This window comes from Panthera onca, chromosome F2 (assembly GCF_046562875.1).
Source record: "Panthera onca isolate mPanOnc1 chromosome F2, mPanOnc1 haplotype 2, whole genome shotgun sequence".
Taxonomy (NCBI): Eukaryota; Metazoa; Chordata; class Mammalia; order Carnivora; family Felidae; genus Panthera; species Panthera onca.
In genome coordinates, this window is record NC_138356.1 from 45,160,198 (window position 1) to 45,184,027 (window position 23,830).

The 23,830-nt window shown below is 38.5% G+C and overlaps 1 protein-coding gene and 1 long non-coding RNA gene across 2 annotated transcripts in view; one reads left to right on the plus strand and one right to left on the minus strand.

Annotated features, from left to right (window-relative positions):
• LOC144615115 (uncharacterized) overlaps window positions 1–4,332 on the plus strand; it is a 48,907-nt gene extending 44,575 nt beyond the window's left edge. The window contains exon 4 of the long non-coding RNA XR_013553575.2: window positions 3,423–4,332. This is a non-coding gene — a long non-coding RNA (uncharacterized LOC144615115). The remainder of the gene's footprint in view (window positions 1–3,422) is intronic.
• Window positions 1–20,522, minus strand: part of STK3 (serine/threonine kinase 3) — a 282,561-nt gene extending 262,039 nt beyond the window's left edge. Inside the window, 2 exon segments of the mRNA XM_078441875.2 lie at window positions 20,250–20,287; window positions 20,289–20,522. Coding sequence (XP_078298001.1) covers window positions 20,250–20,287; window positions 20,289–20,522 — 272 coding nt within the window.
• Between the last annotated feature and the right edge of the window lie 3,308 nt (window positions 20,523–23,830).

Consider the following 23,830-nt stretch of genomic DNA (forward strand, 5'->3'; position numbering starts at 1 on the left):
AAGCATTTTCTCATTTAATCTCTGTAACAATCTCTATGGTAGTTACTAAAATATTCTCAGTTTATAAGTAAGAAAACTAGGTGTTAAGTAACCTCCCCAGTTACTAGGTTAATAAACAGCAAAACAAAATCAGACCAATGTCTGTCCACAATACAGCACAGAGCCTCTTCCCATTAGGAAGCTAGCAAATACCAAAGCATGCTCGTTAATTTCCATCTATTACTACATCAAGTACCATATATCAATCTCATTTTTTAAAGGGGATATTCTTTTGTAAGTGTTCCCAGGAATTTCTCACCTTCAAATCAACTTGTCATTTCTACTCTAAGACGCACTAGTACAGCCACTAAACTATGATCTGCTAGAAAGGATTTAGCAGTTTGTTTCTCCCAATGCTATATACTACGCACTCAAGAGATTAAACAGATAAACTTTTAGCTTGTTTTGTGCTTCTTAGATTCCAAATCACCATATCATATTATATGAGATGATAGATGATCTAGGTAAATAGCAATTTAAATTACGGTTTAGGAAATTTGGTACAGAGGAGCCAAAGAGATGAAATTCTGAAGTACATTATGGTGATTATGGCCACGGTGGAATACTGCTAATTGTGTAAGATAAACAACATAGTCTTCTTCCAGAGATTTCTTCCCATTCTTCTAAATGTCCTACAAGCCAAATTCCATAATGGAGAAAAGAACTAAAAAAGCTTTAAAACTAAGGGATGGTTTTGTTTCTTGCAATACAGAAGTGTGGTGACAAGGATCTGGGCTTAAAAGTTAACAGTGGAAATGACAGGACAGAACAAATTCAAGAGAAATTCAGATACTGTATAGTTATTTGTACATGATGCAGGATATAAAGGTCATACCCTTCCTATGTCCATTCTCTCTTACGTGATCTTCCCCCTTTTCTCTGCCTGTCAGTTAACCACTTTGTTAAAGATATACTCAAAAGTCTTCTCTGGGAAGTTTGCAGAGATAGCAAACTCCTCTACCACCATCCTTACCCACCGAAACACAGAGAACTAATCCCACTGGTAACTATGGTCCCAGAGCACTTAGTACACTGAGTCATTATTCCCTTTACTATTTATTTATTGTATGAGCTTATTACTAAAGAGCTAAAATGGGAACTCCATGAAGATAGGGATCATGTCTCATCTAGCTTCATATCTCCAGTAAGTCCTTAAAACAGAATCTCACATCCTACTGTTTAATAAACTTTGGTTCAATAAATAAATGAATAGGAGTGCCTGAGTGGCTCAGCTGGTTAAGCAACCACTTTGGCTCAGGTCATGATCTCACAGTTTGGGAGTCTGAGCCCTGTGTCGGGCTCTGTGCTGTCAGCTCAGAGCCTGAAGCCTGCTTTGGATTCTGTGTCTCCCTCTCTCTCTGCCCCTCCCCTGCTCACCCTCTATGTCTCTCTCTCAAAATTCAAGAAGCATTAAAAAAAAATTTTTTTTAATAAAAATAAATAAATAAATAAACCCAAAATCTGCTACTATAAACCTTACAGAACTTCAAAACGCCTGTCACTCACACAGCACGCTTATAGAGAAAAACCTACGTTCCTGTATCAATTGTTATGGTTCAACACATGCTACTTCAAATCAAATCAGCTTTACTATGTGCTCACTTCAGCAGCATGTAAAGTAAATCATCTTTACTATCCCAGCAATAAAAAGTACATACTGAGCCTGGGTGGCTCAGTCAGTTAAGCGACTGACTCTTGATTTCTGCTCAGGTCACCATCTCGTGGTTCGGGAGTTCAAGCCTCACGTTGGTGGGCTGTCAGTAAGCACTGTCAGTGTGGAGCCCGCTTGGGATTCTCTCTCTCATCCTCTCTCTCTCTCTCTCTCTCTCTCTCTCTCTCTCTCTTTTTCTCTCTCTCTGCCCCTCTGTTGCTTCTGTGCGCCCACTCACTCTCACTCTCTCTCTCTCAAAATAAATAAATAAACTTAAAAAAAAAAAGTACATATATCTAGAAGTTGATCCAGAAGCCAAAGCAACCATACAAGGGCTGAAATTCAGGCCGTTAGGGACGTTCCAAATTTCATGGTTGCAAGATGGCCCAATTAAACCTTAGATTACAGAAAGTGTAAATGTTACATGAACAAAGATGACAAAGGTCACAGGAACTCATTTCATTCTTCCAAGAGACTCTAAGCTGCTATTCCCTTTATTAATAGAGCCTATTCCACAAGCCAGTATTAGAGATACTGAAGATCACATGGAAAAGCAGCTGACTAGGCAGCTTCCCATGCCACACCGTGCACATTTCCTGAGTATGTTTGCAATAAAATTCTATTACTGAAGATAATCTGTGTATCTCTCTTCCTTGTGGTCTTAAAGGACCTAAGTAACAAAGTAACTAATGTAGGAAACCAAGCAGAAAGAAGACACACACACCAAATGCAAAGTGGCAAAAGAGTCACATCACTAATCAACAGAGGTTAGATAGAAGACAGGACTTTGTTTTAGACATACTGCTTTTCAGGAGACAGCAGAGTAGTCCAATGTTATGTAATAGACTGAAAAGACTGAATAAGACTGAGCACAAAAGTCTGAGTCTCAAAAGTGTGTATTTGTGGATCATTTTGATCAAAGTTGAAGCCACAAAAGTGGATAAACTCACCAAGGAAATAACTACATAAAAAAAAAAAAGAGGAGGAAGATAGAAAACAGAATATGCAAGGTCTATGTCAATTATGAACTTGAAAGAAGAACACATAAAACAGAGAAAAAGAAGCAACAGGAAAAGCAGAAAGTTGGAGAAAGAGAAAGCTTTAAGAAACAGATATGAGAGGGATACGAACAGGGGAAAAAAAGTGGTTTCCGATCCAACCAAGCAATGTCTGAAAACCTGTAACCTTAAAGAAGTTTTATTAGATAGACAAGGCCTAAGCATGTTTCAAGTGAATGAAGCCTTACAAATAGAGATTTTTAAAGATTCTAGAATTGGGGAACAAAAACATGATTATAAGAGTAAAGTTATAAAAGTGTAAGAAGGGACATGTTCGAAGGTTAGATGAAAGAGGGGAAGAGAAGAAACTGCCCTTCTGTAACAGGAGCAAAAATTATGTAAGAACAACAATCAAATGAAATTAAGATGAAAATACCTAAGGTGGTTCTTCTTCCTTCTTCCTGCCAGTCACAGAATCCCAACCTTATCTACAAAGTAGATGAAATCATCTGCATAAAATTATGTGAAAATATGAGGGTAGGACAGAAACAGTGTAAATTTAGGACACTGAGGCTCGGAAGCCAGTCAGAAGTTACAGCTTTTTCTGAAAAGTCTTTTAACACTAAACTCACTTCATGCAAGAAACAGGCCCATCATAAAAGGCTCAAAGCAGGGGGAAAAAAAACCCAAAACGACTATATTTAATCCTCTTCCTTTCTTTTCTCTGCTTCCAGCTTTGCAGCAGCAGTTTACAAGTTTGTACACAGGTGGTAACTTCTGCTAAGGACGTCTCTTTGGCTTTGAAGAGACTTAAATAAACTTCAGAAGAGAGAAGGCACAGCCAGCTGCTTATGATTAGCTAAAGGTTTTTTGTTTTGTCTTGTTTTTTAGTTGTGGTAAAATATACATAACATAAAATTTACGATTTTAACTATTTTTAAGTGTACAATTAGGTGGCAATGAGTACATTCACACTGTTGTGCAACCATCACCACTATCCATCGCCGGGACTTTTCATTATCCCAAACTAAAACTCTTCATCCATTCAACAACTTCCCATATTCCCCTCCTTTAGTCCCTAGCAACCACCATATTACTTCCTGTCTCTATGAATTTGACTACTCTAAATACCTCATATGTAAGTGGAATCGTATGGCACATGTCCTGTGTCTGGCTTCTCTCACTCATCATGTTTTTAAGATTCACCCATGTTGTATGCAGCATGTATTATAATTTCATTCCTTTTAAGGCTGAAAAATATACCAGAATGTATATACCACGTTTTGCTTATCCACTCATCTATTACTGGACATTTGGGCTGCTTCTACCTATTAGCTATCGTGAATAACACCGAAAATAAACTCTGCTGTACAGGTATCTCTGAGTCCCTGCCTTCAATTCTTTTGGATACCTACCTAGAAGTGGAATTGCTGAATCATATGGTAATTGTATGTTTAATTTATTAAGAAACCATCATACTGTTTTCCACAGTGACTGTACTATTTTACATTCCAATGTACAAGGAGTCCAATTGCTACACATCCTAGACAACATTTATTTTCTGGCTTTAAATGAAAAGAAGCTGAGACAACACTATATTCTGGATATGGATATATATACATATATATGTACATACATGTATGTGTATATATGTTGTATGTATAAATCTGGAAATTTATATACGTATAAAATAGTCATCCTAAACAGTCTGAAGTTATTTCATTGTAGTTTTGATTTGCATTTCCCTAATTAGTGATGTTGAGGTTTTTTCACAGGTTTATCGTCCATTTGTATATCTTCTTTGGAAAAATGTCCGTTCAAGTCCTTTCTCCAGTTTTTACTTGGAATGTTGGTTTTGGCCAAAGACCTTTTTTTTTTTTTTTTTTTTTTTTTTTTTTTTTTTTGGTCCTGAGTGGGGGGAGGGGCAGAGAGGAAGGAGACCAACGATCCCAAACAGGCTCCAGGCCCAGCACAGAACCCGATGTGAAGCTCGATCTCACAACCATGAGATCATGACCTGAACTGAAATCAAGAGTCAGATGCTCAACTGATTGAGTCACCCAGGCACTCCTGGCCAAAGACCTTTAAAAAGAGACAAAAAGGAAGACTTTCCACATTGCTAGATCTAGCTCCCTAGTCAAGAATAATTAGAATATGCCTTCTAGATCTCTTGGGAAACTAATCATGAAGAGGAGGATCTGGCCAGAGCGCAAATCCAGCAGAAGAAAAGAACTTTCAACTCTCCAAGAACAGAGATTCCTTCCTCTTAAAGGACCTTCTACCTCATTTCAGCTCTGTAGTTTTCAATGCGTTTTTCTTTTATGGCAAATTTCCCTATGTTTTAGTGATCACACTACTGGTAGCTTTATTACTAATGACAGTAGCTATTTAATAAGTTATAACTTTTATTAACAGTCATACTGTTATTATTGCGATATGCTAAGCACCATGCTGCATCTTACATGTGATATCTCATTTAAAATTAAGTTCTCAGGGCGCCTGGATGGCTCAGTCAGTTGGGCATCTGACTTCAGCTCAGGTCACGATCTCATGGGTTTGAGCCCTCAGTTGGGCTCTTTGCTGGCATTGTGGAGCGTGCTTGGGATTCTCTCTCTCTGCCCCTTCCCCACTTGTGTTCTCTCTCAAAATAAATAAATAAACTTAAAAAATAAAATTAAGTTCTCTGCTTCAGCCCTAGCAGTTTCATCTTGACTGCTGTTATAAAAGTAAAACATCTTTAGCACACATGAAAGGTTTTCATCCTTTAGTCCTTCAACATTCCATTATCAAGCAATGTCAAAGAGTCTCAACATTAGCCTTAAATAATATTTTCTAGGTTACACAACGACTCTGTCTTGAATCTACAAAATCAAAAATCTTTTTTACTTCAAGCCCAGGAAGTACATTTTACCTCAACCTAATAAAATTCAAGGATCTTTTTTTTTCTGCTCTCTTTTGCTTTTTAAAGGCCAGACATCTTGTAAATACTTAGATAGCTCGAAAGTAACACAACTGATTTTTTTTTTAACTCAACTAGAACATATGTATCCAAGTTAAAGTCGTCCTTTTATCCTTTGGAAAGCTATGTGTTTCCTCAAAAGACGTTGACAGTGATAGATACATTTTTGATACACTTTAGAAAATGGCTTAAGAGACAAATGCTTTACAATTACTAATCATTTAATCTTCACAAAACCCACAGAAAAGGTACTATTACCACCTCCATTTTACAAGTGAGTATACGGAGACCTAGAAAAGTTAACTAACTTGCCCGCCACAGCACTGAGTAAGTGGCAGAACTAAGACGAGAACCAAGGTCTATCTGACTCTAAAGCTCTGGCTTTTTATTGTTTTGCCATGAGTACCACTGTTTTAATAGTGAAATAGATGTGATTTTATGATCTCATATAGTATTTGCTTAAATTTATGAGGGTTTACTTAATTATTGGCACTAGAATGAGATGAAATCCACCTAAGAAAACAGATGCTCTACAATGGATAGAAGACTTTTCAAAATTAAAGTCTTATTTTTCAGCTCTATCATACCATTTCCTCTCAGGTTGGGCTCTTCGCCCAAAAATACTCTGAAATTATAATTTCCTGGCAAAGAGCTTTAAAGGAAAAGAAGCTCAGATTTTTTTTCCCCTTCTTTCACCCTGCAGAGTCTTTTTTATTTTCTAAGAACGTTTCACTTACCCTCAACTGGAAAGCGTTAGGATTCCTTTTAATTTCTTGTAACAAACCTATTGGAAGAAATGCTGCAATACACTCCCTAGCTTTAAAGACACAGTACTGCAGATTTATTAACAATAAGTTTAAAAAAAAAAAAAAAAACCAAAGCCACAAAAGGCAGACAACACAAAACAGCACATCTGAAAATGTTCTGACATATTCGTGTCCTGTTAAAATAAAAATTAAAAATAATCTCATAAGAAATATGCAGAACTGTAAATCTCATAACTTTAACCCAGGTCCTTATAAAGATTTTTAAATACTCAATAACCATACCTAAATTTGAGAACTAAAAAAGGGAAGAGAATCTTTCATTGATTAAGAATAAAAGAGGAACTTCCATATGAAACTTGCCAAGGGCAATCCATGTACCTGCTATACAGAAAAATCTTCTATGATTTGTGCCAAAGATACTACCTACACTTTAAAACTGGATTTACTCATATATTTTGTCCCTATTTATTTCCTGCACTTCAAATTTTGAAGGTAATATATAAGGATTTAGTCCTCATACACTGACAACTCCTCACTCCCATCCCTAGAATACTGAAATTAACTAAAATTTTAAAAAATTAACTGAAATTAACATAAATACATTACAGGTATACCTACATTAATAAAAGTGTAATTTCAAGGAAAGTTTAAACTATGACAGTATTAACATGCGTATCATTCAGGGAGTTGTGTACTCTGCTTTCTGTTTAATGTTTACAGACTTTCATAAATAGAGACGAGAACTGTGAAGACAGTGGCTCAGTTCTGCTATTTGTGCAGATGGACACTATCTTGCTTGATTTCTCAGCACAGTTTGATTACACAGTAACAGTACATATGAAGCCATTTCTCAGTATTTCTCTGTGGTTCTTTGTAAACAAATTAAGAGGATTACGATCCTTTATGAAAACAATTTTTGCTTTTTTTTTAATGTTTATTTATTTTCAAGAGAGAGACAGAGACAGGGCACGAGCAAGGAAGGGGCAGAGAGAGAGGGAGAAACAGAATCTGAAGGAGGCTCCAGGCCTCAGCTGTCAGCACAGGGCCAGACACAGGGCTGAAACTCACAAACCGAGAGATCATGACCTGAGCTGAAGTGGGACACCTAACTGACTGAGCCACCCAGGTGCTTCAGTAATTTTTGCTTTTCTAAATTGGGGTTATTTTTACCTGTTTGGTTTTGTTTTTTTAGAAATAAAAATAAAATTTTAAAATCCCAAGGATATCTAATAGAAAAAAATTTTGATTATAAGAAAGATAAATAGCCTAAATACTTTGCCCATAGAAATTAAAAATAAACAATTCTAAGTGTAATGCTACAGTATTTGCATGAGTATAAATACCCTCTGAAATTCCAATGCACTTTTGTAATAATATCATGAGTTACCAAAATCTAAGTAATGTTCTAAAATGACAGAAATATTTTTTAGCTGAATTCTGTGGGCTTAAGGTAATAACCTGTTCCCTTTTGGATGAAAAATTTGGTTATTTTCATATTAAAACTTAAGAACTTAGGGAAGTTTGGAATAATTTTTTCTCCCCTTCACTGCATATAATGTTCCTCCTCTTGGTCAAAAGATAATTTCAAGATGTGCTATGAACCCAGAAGAGAAAAAGACCTCTAATAAGCAAAAACGGACACAACATGCATGTATTTTACTTTCAGAAAGGGAGAGCAGCTGTCAGGTCAGGTCATTATTTCTGAGATAAGTAGCAGTTTAAAGAAGGACATAGTAATGAAAATGACAGATAACAGTAAAAGACAAGACTAAGTTTAGGGGAAAACCAGTTACATACAGCAACAAAGCTTCAAACACACCAAAAGAGCACACTTGACTGTTTCTATGAACTAAAATTATGAACGGTTCTATGAACTGCCTCTATGACTTTTTATGAACAAGAAAAGCAAGAAGATGATTTGCTTTCTTGAAGTTTCAGAAGACTGAGCCAAGTGCCTTCATTTTGGTATGATTTCAGTCAAAACTGGCTATACAAAAGTGTTTGTAAAATACTTGAAATATATTGCTTAAAGTGGTTTACTTCATTTATTTGAAAAACCCATTACGTGGTACACCATACTTCACAATGATGCTAACTATAGTTAAAATTATAACCATATCACTATTTTGACAGGCTCTTTGAAATCACAAGGATTTATGAATATTAATTAAAGCTATCTAATCAAGTGCTGAGAGTCTATATAAAAGGCAGAGAGGGGAATCCCACTGTCTTATCATTAGCCTAGTACCTGAATTCTCTTCTATTAGAAAAACAAAAACAAAAAGCCTTGGAAGTATACAATAAGAATCTAGTTCATGGAAGAAAAATTCCTTCTGCAGGGAAAGAAAATCATCAAAACACTTTCTTCTCCAGAGTTAATTAGTACATACATTTTTAATTTCCACTGGAATTTTATGCCATTCCATCATTTATTTTTTTTTTTATTTTTTTTAACGTTTTTTATTTATTTTTGCGACAGGGAGAGGCAGAGCATGAACAGGGGAGGGTCAGAGAGAGGGAGACACAGAATCTGAAACAGGCTCCAGGCTCTGAGCTGTCAGCACAGAGCCCGATGCGGGGCTCAAACTCACGGACCGCGAGATCATGACCTGAGCCGAAGTCGGCCGCTCAACCGACTGAGCCACCCAGGCGCCCCAGCCATTCCATCATTTAATTTGACATTTATTTCTTATAATTCTTAGAAATTACATAAACTATAAATTTTTTTCATGGCAATCATTTCTCTATGATCCAAATATCTATGATCCAAATTTCACTGATTACTAAAAATGTTTGAATGGATAATCATTGGAAAATAATTACTGGTTGCTGTTTAACTGCAAGACAATAGATCAACTTATAGGTTCAACGTATCAATTTATAGATCCAACCTAATGTCTTTTAATACAGTAAGTGATTACACCAAAACTAACTCTTTCTAAAGTTATGTAACACAGCATCAAATGCAAATTACCCACCACATCACTGAGACAAATACCCTGTATTATCTAATCAAAAGCACAATAAAACTTAACTAAAGGGGTTGATATCAAAACTAAAAAGGAATAACATATGGCATTTCATATCTGGATATACTTCATTTTGCAATTCATCATACTGTAGTCAGTTAGAATCGGATTTATACAGCAGCCTCAAAAGGTGCCCTTGAATTTTGTTTGTGCACAGACAGATATACTTTTATGTATGCAAGACAAAGCAAGCTAAAAGGTCTACCTTAAAAAATAAGGCCTGAAATCTAATCTTATCACTAGCGGTGGTTTTTGTCTTGGATTCTTTTATTTTCTTATCTTTTTTGTTTAAGAAAAGAAGAAACTAGGTCACCTAAAACCCTAAGGAGGTGAGAAAGAAGTAAGGCTGGATATTAGGATAATAGTGGGTCAAAGGGTAACCAAAGTAAGAGAAGGGAGAACATGAAGGTAAAAGTCCACTCAAAATAGTCTCTACCACAGAATTTGTCTACACATGCCCAATTTCTGGCTTAAAACTTAGAAAAATAAAGGTATGGCAGAGATTATCCAGAGGAAGAAGCTCAAAACTTCCAGTGCTATCAGATTTTTTGACACAGCATCCCACAGTTGGAAAGAATGAGTCAGTTCTCCTATTTGTGAAAAAAACACTATTTAAAATTAAAGTGGCACTAACCACACTAGTGCCAGGGTTAAGGTCCTGAAATACCATTTCTCACTAAAAGAAAGTAGTGCTTCTTGGACAAATGGTTGATTCCGGATCCAGGACAGGAAATGGACATAATGAGCCCTGAATATCTTATCACTGCAGACAACGAGGAAGCTACAGGTCACGTTGTCCCTGAAGGGACTTCCACTGACAAAAGACGGGGGGACACTTTGAATTTCAGCAACAGTAACTGCAATGGATTAAAATCCATCAAATATGGGGTGCCTGGTGGCTCAGCTGGTTAAGTGTCCAACTCTTGGTTTCAGCTCAGGTCATGATGTCATGATTTGTGAGTTCAAGCCCCACATCGGGCTCTGCACCGACGGTGTAGAGCCTGCTTGGGATTCTCTCTCTTCCTGTCTCTCTCTGTCCCTCCCACGTGTGCTCTCTCTAAAAAATAAATGAATAAACTTTAAAAAATAAAATAAAACCCATCAAATATGCTTAAATCCATTAGCTCCTAATGGCACTTAAAAAAAAAAAGAATTGCTTCCCTTTGGAGAAAAATAGGGAACTAATTCATTCTCTTGAAAATGTGTAAATAAAGGGGAAGAATCCAGCATTTATCCTGTTTTATTTTATAAAGTGTACCACTGGGTAATCAAACAAAAGATGAGGGAGGTGATTCTCTATAAAAACATTCCAACTAATAAATGAAAACAAAATGATGTATTTAGAAATTCACCATTTTGCAACATCCAATGAATTAACAGAAATAAGCACTAACCATCAGCAGCTGCTAATATCAGAAAAAAGAGACACAACTAGACACGAAGTGACTAATACAGTCTTGCCAAACACCACCTATAACAATTCCTATGGGATCAAAACTGAGCCCATCAGTCTCTGGATCCAGTTACCCGTTTGCAGAAAATATGGAGGGCAAAAGAATATCTAGAATTGCACCTTGTGTAAGCTGTCAGCAAAATCCAGGCTGTGAAAAACTATAAACAGCTTGAGTTCTTCAACAGGAAAAAGGAAAGAAAAGGGATAGAGAAACTAATGTAAAGATTAAAAATGACAACTCCTTGGGCACCTGGGTGGCTCAGTCAGTTGAACGTCTGACTTTGGCTCAGGTCATGATCTCATGGTTCATGAGTTCAAGCCCATCAGGCTCACTGCCGTCAGTGCAGAGCCTGCTTTGGATCCTATGTCCTCCTCTCTCTCTCCCCTTCTCCCACTTGTGCTCCCTCAAAAATAAATAAACATTAAAAATAATAATAAAAGTAACAACTCCTATAAAAACTATTTTTTTTAATTGGCAAGACTAACCCTAGAGTGTTTAGCAATGCACATTTAAGTTATTACTATAAAAGTCAGGATAAGGGTTACTTATGGGGAAAGGCAGCTGTGACTGGGATGGAACACTAGGAAGGGAGTGTGGCAGAGTTCTTTTTCTTAACCTGACTGGTGATTACAAAGGTGTCTGCCTTAAGCCATACACCTGTTTTTTACTGATGCTTTTTTTTTTGCAGTAAAAACATTTTTTTTAATTTTTTTTTGACGTTTTTATTTATTTCTGAGACAGAGAGAGACAGAGCATGAGCAGAGGAGGGGCAGAGAGAGAGGAAGACACAGAATCTGAAGCAGGCTCCAGGTTCTAAGCTGCCAGCACAGAGCCCGACACGGGGCTCGAACTCACGGACTGTGAGATCATGACCTGAGCTGAAGTCGGACACCCAACCGACTGAGCCACCCAGGTGCCCCTAGTAAAAACATTTTTTAATAGCCGGTCACCAGGACACCTGAATGTTGCAAACACCTAACAAAGGTTTGGTATGTTCCCCATTCTCTAGACTCATACAGTGAAAAAAGAGGTTAAAAAAGAAGTTAGTGTCCATTATTTCCTCCCAATCCACTTCCTCTCCTAAGGGAACCACCTAATACCACATTTCAAGCCCAACACATTCACTTTTCTGGGAGTTGGAAATTCTAAGAAATAGACTATAAGGTACCCAAACCTGTTCCTCTCCAGGTCTTCTCCACTCCCAATTTGCTCAAACACAAAACCTAAGGGCCAGAATTGACAATCTCTTCCTCAATCCCCACATCTAGTGTATCAGTAAGTCCTTCATTTCCAACTCCAAAATATAATTTAAATCTATCCACACTTCTCTCCATCTCCACTGACTCCACCACCTAACCATGAACTATTCCAATAGATTCCTAACTTGTTTCCCTGCTTTTATTCTTAACCCTCTACAATCTATTCTACCCAAACCAACCAGAATGATTGCTTTTAAAAGCATAAACTGCTTAAAATTCTGCTTAAAACCCTTTAATGACAGCCCACTGCACTCTTACATCCAAATTCCTTTCCATGGCCTGCATCATTGACTCTCTGCCCATTTCTCTGACCTCATCTCCAACCACTTTCTCCCATTTTACAATCCAGCCACAGTGGCCTCATTTCAATTCCTCCCACACACTAAACTCTTTGCCACCTCCAGGCCTTCTCACAGCTTTCCCTCTGCCTGGAATACTCTTTCCAGCTACTCACAAGGATAACTTCTCACAACCCCATGTCACAGCTTTAGTATTACCTTCTCAGAGAAGCCCTGTCCAACCATCCTATAAAACAGGTTCCACCATTCTTCTCTATCAATACGAGCTATTTCTCTCCTTCACAGCTCAAACTCCAACTGGAGTGTATGTTCTTCTATGAGGTCAAAGATTTCAACTGCTACATTTAACAATGCACCCAATATGTAGCATTTGAAAGGCAGTTAATTAATAATTACTAATATATGAATAAATGAGCAATTGAATGAACTCAAGGCTGACAGCCAATTTCTGTCATGAGCAATGATCAATGAGTAAAGAAAGCCAGTTTTAGAAAGAAATAGGAGAATGGGGCAACTCAGCAGACTCAGGAGAGATCACCTAGCTCCAGAGCGAAAGAGTCAGGGAAATTAAATGTGTATTACCTTTAACTTATGCTTTCCTCAAATATGTAAAAGGTCTACCTAAATTACAAAAAATAATTTTAACTTGCATTCTCCAACTACAGGACTCTAGGTCCAATGGTCTCACAAAATCAAAAATCCTGAAAATGAAAAATGATCTGGACAGACAGTAGTAACATTCTGTATTCTGAATATAGAAACTATCTCATCTTTGGAATCACATATGCTCAACAATTTCCCATTTTCTAAGTGTGAGAGTGTGTGTGTGTATACCAAGATACTAATATTTATATCAAGATATCCACAACTATCTGAAAATGTTACTCTATTTGACCTCTTTACTAAGGTGTCTGGTATCATGTAAAATTTATAAACTAATTCAGAACCCACTATACTATCACATCTCTACCTATATTAATTATCAGCAATATTAACTGTTTTCTACAATTCTCACTTTGCTATGAAGTCATTTTGTAAGTTATGTCCTTTAAGATACTTTTAAGAAGTTCAAGGTAATCTGTACCTTATTATTCGTGGCATGCAAACAATGAACTTATTTTTAATATTTATACATATCTATTTACATACTTATTTGTATCTATTCAACTTTAGATTCTGTGGAAAAACCAGTTGTAATGAGACATTTCAAATATAGAATCTGTTCTAGGATTCTAAGAATTGAAGAGCTAAGAATTGAAATTAGAATAATCCTAAAATATGAGGCAATTCAAATAAGATCTCAACAAAAAAGAGACTTGGATCAAATAAACAAGAAAGTTTCTATGAGATAGTATAAATTTTTCCTTCGCAGAAAAACTAAAGACCTTTGTTATTTAGGAAGGGGAGAACTAGTAGGAAGTCAGAAATTGAGGCAATCATAATTATAGCTTTGCACGGGGTCATTCTACACCAGGAGGCAAATGAGCCTTTGCCTGATAGCAACCTTTATGTATTACGTATTCTTTTGTGAACTCTGTCAGACATCATAGACCACAGTTTTCCATTTTCCCATACTTCAATTGGGACCTATATAAAATGTTCAAAATACTGTGACTTTTAAATTACAGCTTCCTTTCTCCCTATCACCACTACCCTTTTTAGATTCTTAAAGAATATCTCTATTGTGTATACAGGTAGTTACCCCAGTCTGGATTCCTCTGGCAATGCCATCATAGAGCTTTTAAGTATGAGGATGGAGTCTAAAATGAGATAAGTTTCTTGACTGTCACTACAACATAAGCCAGCAATGTTTTTTCAAACTGCAGATCACAACCCATTAGAAGGTCATGAAAATAATTTGGTGGACCATGACCAGCAGTTTTTCAATGAAACAGAACAGAAAGTAGAAAAATACCAAAAACATCCTACATAGTACGTTGTATGAAACTTGTTTTAATTTGATATGTATGTGGGCCTGTCCTGGGTTTCACCATCAATTTTTTTTTTTTTAATTTTTTGAGAGCCACTAATATATGATGGCCTGAAGTGACGGTACCTTTAGTTGAACACAGACTTCTTTGAAACCAGAAAAATTAAATTCAAAGCACTTCCCCCCACCTCTACAATCCAGAATCTAGAAGTACTCAATTTAAACCTTTTATGATTTTTTTTAATTAATGTATTTATTTTGAGAGAGAAAGAGAGATATAACACGTAAGCTGGGGAGGGGCAGAGAGAGAGAAAGAGAGAATTCCAAGCAGGCTCTGCACTATCAGCGCAAAGCGGATGTAGGGTTCAAACTCCCAAACCATGAGAACCTGAGCTGAAACCAAGAGTCGGACGCTTAACCGACTGAGCCACCCAGGTACCCCTAAGCCTTTTGTTGTTAAACCTCTACTGATACACACTTCTAGAATGAGCATTTAGATGACTTAAGAAAAACAAATTTCAACCCAGCTATGTTTAATATATGTTTACCTTTTTCTTTACATTTCTAACTAATTCTTCGGTTCTAATATATGCTATCTCTCAGCCCCTTAAAGAACAAAGGATAAATTAATCTTTGCCTCAGGTTGGCCAAAGACTGAGTTTATCTCCTGTCTTATGGTGCAACTGAAGTTTGCTCACCAGGACCAGCTCCAGATGTTACCGTTCCCTCTTTAGGAAGGAAGAGCCAGTTGACTGGTCCCATCTACAGGACTTAAGTCAATTACAAAGGAGATGGTGCCATCCCCAATTAACTGAGAAAAGCCAAAGGGAGGACAGATACGCTTAGGGACCCTGTCATTAAAGAGATGCTCCTGTTTCTTTTCTTTCCCTCTGAACTACTCAGAACCTCCTCCCCTAGCTTGCCTCTAAAGTTGGGAGCTCCCCGCAGGGCCTACTTGAGGCTATTGGCCTTTGTTTTTTGTTTTTTTTTCTTAGAGGTCATCTTCTCAAAGAGAACTCTAGCTCCCCCCTTAGTGAATCTCTACTATAATAAGCACAGAAGAATTTTACTTTGTAACATTCCAAGGGCGCATGAATCAGTAATACAGACATAAAATGAAGCCCATAACTCTTGTCATTGCAATGTCTTCATGATTTTTGTCATACCCTAGTACCTACTTAACTGATTTGTTGCTTTGTCCCACACAATTCAATTCCAAGAGTTGACAGTTCCTGCTGTCTGTTTATCTGCATTCCCAATTTCTGGTCTAAGGTCAGGGCTACTGATGCTACAGGCTGATTGATATTGGCTTCTCATGCTGAGGAATCTATGAATACCTTATACTTTACCCTCCTGTATCATCATCCTTTTTTTTTTTTTAATGTTCATTTATATTTGAGAAAGCACAAGCAGGGAGGGACAGAGAGAAGGGGACAGAGGATCCGAAGTGGGCTCCACACTGACAGCAGCTAGCCCACATGGGGCTTGAACTCACGAACCCACAAGATCATGACCTGAGCTAAAGTCAGACGGTCAACTCACTGAGCCACCCAGGTGCTCCACCATCCTTTTACTTTCACTTTTTCATTCCCTACTAATTTATCTTCTGACTGATATTCCATTTATTCATAGCAACACTTTCCCTTATGAAATAATGGTTTCCTTACCTTCACTTTTCATTGAATGCACTGTATAACCCTAATATTTTACCTTGAGTCTTCAACTTTACTTCCCCCAACTACCTTTACACACTATAAAAAAAAAAAGAAAGAAAAAAAAAACTGCCAAAGAATCCAACCATAGCTTAAATCAAAGAACTCTCCTTATCCATCTTGAAAGTAAATTTCAGTGGCTTACTCTCTTCTTATCCTTCCAGTGTTTTCACTGTCCCACACCAACTTTTCCTCCAAATATACCTTAACCAATGCATTTTACGTTTTAAATAACTACTAATTCTATCATCTAACTGAGGAACAAGGCCTGTCTGATACAGTATATCTCTCCAGCAATGAATTCTGTCCGCTCTTTAACAACTATATAGGCGGTATATATGACTACCTATCCTCAAGCAACCAGAGTTTTCATGCTACCCACCACCTGTCTTTCATAGAGGCCGACCTCCCCTTTTATGAACGTTCTACTTGGTGAAGAGCCCATGTTCTGATCATTTCCTTTCCTATCTATCAAAACTTATCTAATGTGTGGTCATTTTTCTTTCATCTAGCAGTTCCCCTACAGAGAAATCTGAGAAACTCAACTTACCAAAGGGCTAATAATTAATAACCATTTGATGGACTTCCTTCCCAGAGGAACTTCATTTTAATAAGGACTTACAAAGACCTCGGTGACAGACCTTTTAAGGAAACCTGGGGAATCTAAAAGCTATTCTGATACCTTAAGTCAGGGACCATAGGTGACCACATCTATTGCCTATATTTAACACAGCCTGGTTGGTGAGACCAAATCAATGAAATGAGGTAAGAGGGGCCTTCCAGATCCTCTGGTCATGATTCTCAGATCTGGCTGCACAGTGGAATCTCCAATTCCCAGAGGAAAAGGATGATACCAAAGAGCAAAGGCAGGCCTAACACCCAGGCCTAATACCAGGTCAGATACATATTAACAACACGCTAAAAATATAAAGACATGTATGGGAATAACAAATACCCAATTCAGGACAGTGACTACCCTTTGGGGGAGAGGGAGGGAATGCAACTGAGAAGAGACATACTTAGGGAGCTTCAACTATATTTGTAATATTTTACTTCTAAAGCTGTGATACAAAAGTACTTATTAAATTAGCTTTTGAATATCTAAAATTTTGTAATTGAAAAAAGAACAATATGAAGATGGCACACACTCAAAGGGATATAATATTAGGAATACAGAGAAATACTCCAGGCTAGAAAGCACTCAAGTAAGATACTTTATGAAGCAGGCCTTGAAGGAAGAATAAAACATAGATTACTGGCAAAAACTAACATAAACTTCTCTAAAGGAAAAGCATGAACAAAGGCAAAGTTGGGAGTACCCATAGCCTACAACCTAAATAAAAAACAAAAGGGAAACTTTAGAACAGATTCATTTTGGAGAAGAGTAACAAAGCCTGGGGATTAAGTCTGAGACCAAGGGATAGGAGTCTTGAGTACTAAGTAGACTAATGTGCCCCAATCCAAAAAAAAAAAAAAAAGGAAAAGCATGGGGGAAGTGATGTTTTAACAAAACAAATCAGAAGCCATGTGCAGGATGAACTAAAGTAAACAGACTCCTATGGGTCATTAGGAGGTTCTGTAGGGCAGCAAAAGGGGAAGAGAAGGTGGTAAAGCACTGAGAACCAGGTCCTAGTGCCCTATCTCTACTCCCAACAGAGCCTTTCTACTGCTAAAAATTTTTGAAAACTATTGCACTAAAGTACCTAGTTGGAAGGCACTGCTGTAAATCACGTATGACTGTCATAAAACCCAGGAATGGGGTAGGAATATCAAAAATGAAAAAGGGAAAAGAAGATGAATCCAGACTTTTGGTGGAGAATTCAACAGGACCTAGGGACAAACTAGATGGAATAACGAAAGAGTGGATCTGCATGAAAAAATCAAAAATACCAACCAAATAGCAGCTGTTGGTCATCCAGACTTGAACACCAGCAATATACATGTGAGCATGTCAAAGTGTTTGAGCTACCCAAGGGAGAAAAGCAAAGTGACATTCCTACAGAGATCAGGAAAAGAACAAGCCAAGGACCCACAAGAGTGCACCCAGAAATGACCACCACATCATGGAAGGCTAAGCAAGCAAGCGAGTTTTAAGAAAGAGGTATCACTATACACAGTGAGAGGATGTGCAGCCCCGTACAGCCAATCAGACTCAGCGTTCTGGCATTCCTCCCCCTGACCAGATTATTTGACCTGACTTTCGATTAATAAGGAAAAAATAAACTAACAACATTTAACATCATCAAACACATTGCGAAGCACTGGGCTAAGTAAGTACTTTACACACGCCCTCATTTAATCCTCACAACACACTTTACAGATGAAGAAATTAAACATAGAACAAGCATAGTAAATTACAGAGCCAAGATCTCTGTTTCTTAGGACAATAAAATAAAGGAATGTGTATATAAAGTTCCTGGCAAATAAAAGGACCTTAATGGCAGCTATATTTTATTATTAGAAGGTAATGATCAACAGGGAGGAAAAAACTCACTGTCAGTAATCCCTGTCACGGCCTTCCGTGTGGCAAACTCTTTTGGTGTCCTCAGCTATAAAACAGGATCAATGCCTGTAATCCAAACTATTTAATAGGGTTGCAATGATGATATTGTGAAAATGCAAATGCTATGAAAAAATTTTAAGCCATATTCGAATATATGGGATTAATGTCACATATCTTGCTCTTCAGAAATGCCTTCCTGGATCAACACAAGTCTCTCTGAAGAGAGCTAAAAATAAGCCTGTTAGATGTGCAAGCACCACTTTGCAAAGTATAAATGACCATGGAATGGTTACATACACCACCACTGTCTCCCCCTGACCCCTCTAGGTTTTCTAATGCCCCTACAAGGCCAGGGGTTCCCTTACACCTATAATGAAACTTTGAGCACTCAGAGCTAATGAATAGAGAGAACCTCTACTTCAATTTGGACTTAAGTTGGCCCTCGGGCATTATGTCACAGGTGCCCCCCTTCCCATTTTTTTTCTATGGTATTAAAACTGGGTGTCTAGTCAACACTAGAATTCAATACTTTACAAAATGCCAGATAAGAATCTATGAAGGGCTCTGTGTGATAGCAGGTCTCTTTTGGAAACCCCTCCACAACCCCCCTTTCTTCACCTGAACAGATGGTTTCCAGGCCTTAAGGCTCACATGTCTAGTTACCCAATTCACAACAGCTCACAAAGTTCCTACCTTTTCAATTATTCCATGTTCCTGAATATATCACCTTTCATCTAAAGATCGCTAAGTATCAAAACCCAAGAACTCCTTAATCTTCACAACAGCACTATCTGGGAGAGAGATTAGTACATTTTATAAATTAAAAATGAAAGACCTAGGTTAAATGTTTTAAACAACATCAGTTAATTGACACTGATTCATCCTTGGGGGGAAAAATACCCACTATGAACTTATATCAATGGACAGCCTTGATTTAGCTAGATCATTTCAAATATTAGTTTAAAAGTATCTACTGTGTACTCTTACTCTTCCAATACATTAAACATGAAATATAAACTAACAGTAAATACCAAAGCATCACTATTTTTATATGCTAGAAGAAATACAAAAAAACTATAGGAGGGAGGGGTTCTAATTTAAGATTCTCACTGCCTTGCATCCATAAATACTTTTGAACTTGACGGCGATAGGGAGAAGAACACCTGTCAGGGCAGTATATCCACAAGTTTTACAGACTGTGTAGCTATTAATATTGAATTCCTTAAACTGTAAATAAATAACCCGCCTTCTCAAATAAAAGGCAGTATTATGAAAAACATTTGACAAGAACGCCTACATAGCTGTAAGCTGCCTAATTAATTTCCTAGTTTCACGTCTCGGGGCTTCGTGAACTTGCCGGGAGGGAAAAGTCCTCCCGGCCCAGGAGTCCGGCCACGGGGAGCCCGGCGCTGCCCAGCGACTTTCCACGCCGCCAGGCCCCGCGGCCGCGGGACAGGCGAGGCTCGGCCTCCCCTCGGGCCCCGTCGGCGTGTGGACAGACGCGGCCCGGCACTCGGACGTGCCTCCGACTCCCGACGGGCCTGGTCTGGGCCCCGCAGTGGCGAAGGGGGTCGCGGTCCGGCCTGGCCTAGCCGCCCCCGCCCGCGGCCGCCGCCTCCCTCCTTCTCCCGGTTCCCCACGTTCGTTACCTCTTGGGCGCTGGCGGCTGCTCCATGGCGGCGGGGGACAGAAGGAGGGATCTGGTGGGCGGTGAAGGACGGAGGGAGGCGAGGAGCCGGGGCACCGGCCGGCCGAGCCCCGGGAAACACAGGGGAAACTCCAGGAACTCGGACCAACTTTCCCGTAACTCCTCGGCGGATCCCCCTCCCGCTCGCGAGTGCGGCTCCTCCCGGCGCGCCCCGCCCCTCGGCCGCCGGCCGCGGTCCTGGGAGAGTGGGTGGAGCCAGACGCGGCCCAGGCATGGTGGGCGGAGCCAGGCCCTGGTCGGGCGAGCGGAGTCAGGGGCGGAGGGACGCGCGGGCCACATGGCTGGGAGGGGGGGAAAAAGCGCGGGGACTGGAAGAGCTAGAGGCTAAGGCCTGGTAGCGACTCAGAACCCGTCTTTTCTGGCCATGGGCACGTTCCTTTGAGCCGGCCAAGAGCTGCCGCTGCACACTTGCCTTCATTGCGTTTGCCCCAAACCGATTTGACTCATTTATCTGGATTTCTCAGGGACACATCCCAAGCATCTTGTGCAGCCTTTTGAAGTGTTACTAACTGCCCACGCTTCCTTCTAGTTGTTTATAATTATTGGCTATGTTTTCCCGCAGCCATATGACATTTGTAGCTACAGCAGTAGGGATTCTTTCTGGAAATTCTTGTTTGATGTTGATTGTAGACAAGCTCCTTGCTACATTTCACTATAATTATGTCTAATTACAAAGAAAATAATTACTGTAGTGAGATCTCTCAGTGCACCAATTTCAGTGTGCTGTGGTCTTGCCAGCTATTCACTTGGGTAACCTGGAAAACCTATCACAAATTATGGTGCATAGAAAAGTACTCAAGAAACGTTTGTTTTCTTCCTTCTTGTCATGGGCCCTCTCCCCTACCTGTTCCCAAGGCCCTTACCTCATCATAATTTGATCCCTTCATTCATTGTTTGTATACCATTTAATCTTGAATTCCATATGTAAATATCTTTCTTAGGACCATATCCAGGTGCTATGTAACGAGTTTCCTTGCTTTCCTTAGAAATTATCAAGATTTAGAGTCATAGAGTCTTTTTGAAGATTAGAATGAAGTCTATGAAGAGAATGTTAAATAAAGGAATTTGATGAACATTAATCCAAATTAAACATGTCTATTTGCAGTTTTCCTCTTTTTTGCATTAAGTTTTGATATGTAACAAACTTACATGATTTATTTTCAAACCATTATATTCCCCCCTAAATTTAGTTATGTTCAACTTTAGACTATTCATTGTTCACACCTAAAGTCAAATTCTGCAAACAAGAGAGATCACAAAATTTTATACTCATTTGCATTATTAAAGATCTATAGTCTAATACAGAAGTAACAAGACAACAAAATCGAAATTGTTACAATGTAAAATCTAGGAAGAACCTTTGAAATTATTTCATTCTATCCCTCGTTCTGATCCTCACTTCCATGCCCTAGTCACATCTTCTTATATTTCATCAGAAATATCTCTTTCAGAGAATGTCATGTCATCCTCTTAAAAAAATTGTCGTATTTTGAAATGGGATCAGTTGTCATACTTTCAAATGGACTCTGAATTGTTACCAATCTTAATCTCCAGAAAGCCTTTCCCAGTCAAATCACCAGCACCACCACTCCTCCCACTCTCTCTGACATTTATGTTGTGAAAGAGATGTCTCTCTTGTATGTGCCCATAACACACCGCGCTGGCTCTTGTATGATGCTTATTGCACTGAATTGAAGTTGTTTATTTGACTATCATCCCAACCAAGTGAGTCTGCTGAGAATCACACTATGTCTTTACTCTATCCTTTGCATAGCAAGTACCTTGGATATAGTAAGGTTGGATAGCCAGATTCACTCCATTCTTTTCCATTCCTTTCCATACAGGTTCACCTGTATGGCTGGTATCATTGGACTCTAGGCTCTCTGGCTTACAATTGGGTCTGATGATCGGGAGATGCAGCAGGAGATTATCTGAGGGAGAAAGGAGAAAGGCTATTTATTCTCCTGGTTCCCTTCCTGTAAGGTCACCTGGGGCCCAGCTCTCCTTTTTCCCTTCATCCCCTTTGGGCCTACAGGTAGTGATTGCTCTGCTATTCCCTGGGTTTCTCCTCTATTCCCTATGTTCCCTTAGACCTCAACCCTTCTCAAATGTTCTTAATTTGAGTTCCTGTTAGAACCCTGACTGAGATACCCATAAAAAAGTTTTGTGGAAGGAAGAGGAATAATATCTGAAAATAAATCTCTGAGGCCTTCCCTCAATCTGAAAAGGGCTAAAAGTTGTTGTGTGACTCTAACAGGATCAGACACTTGGCCTACAATATCTCATTACACCCTTAAAACTACCTTGTTAGATAGTTATACCCACGTTAAAAGGGAAGAAACTGAGGCTCAAAGGGGTGAAGGGAGCTACCCCAGGCCAAATAGAAAGTCTGCATTCTAACCCAGGCCTTCCTAACTCCAAAGCCAAGCTTTAACCCACTTTAAGTCAGTCAACAAATATTTACTGAGCCCTTATGTATATCAGACACTGATCTAGGAGCTGGGGATTCCTCAACGACAAAAGTAAACAGACAATAATTCCTGTCCTCATGAGGTTTATATTCTGATTGGGGAAACATAATAAAATAAATCAATACTATTAGGCGTTGAAAATTGGTAAGGAAGAAAAGTAAAATGGGAAAGGGGGATATAACATGGAGGGGAAGTGACAAAATTTAGATTGATTGGCTGGGGAAGGCCTCAGCAAAAGGGTGAGTGAGGAAGTCAGGGGAGCATCGTGCAGACTGCAAAGGGAAGAGAACCAGGAAGCCCAGGAAGCAGTAAGTGGTAAGGCCTGGGAGGCCAGCCTGCCTGATGTGTTGTGTTACTAAGTAAAAAGAATTGTTTTTCTCCTGAATTACTCAGAAAACAAAACAAAACAAAACAAAACAAAAAAAAATGCCCCAAGTTTCCATTTTAATTTGTCTGTGGAAAGCCAATCTGAAGATTCCAAGAAGGAAAGCATAAAAATTATCATTCAACCTGCAAATAAAAGGCAGCAGCCTTTATGAACAATGGAAAGCCTTAGAAAAATTTGAGATCTTAGATAAGGGCCAGAAGTAGGGTAAAATGTTTCTGCTTCCAACCATTCTAGTTGGAATGGAGATTAAGTGCACACTCTACTTATACTAGCAAATACCTTACCAGAATTTTTAACTGGGTGTCCTAAGAGAAATGTAAGAGAAATCTGCAATTTGAGACCCAGTTCCTTTTAATAACAAAACTGTATTTGTTGTCACTGAACATGTACACCACAATGTTTTGTGGGTAGAAAAATATTAACATAAAGATTCCTTGCTATATTTGCTGCTGCTTTTTATTGCAACTGTGTATATATGACTGTTTCTATCATTTTTATGTTTCTTTGAAAAATAATACTAATTAACAACTGTTAATCTTTCCTACCATTATGGGGAAGTGTTTGGGCAGAGAGAAAGTTCTGATCAAATATATTACATTATGTAACTTTTTATTTGCAGGGAAACTTGGAAGTATTTCCTTTCAAGAAGCAACTTAAAACATT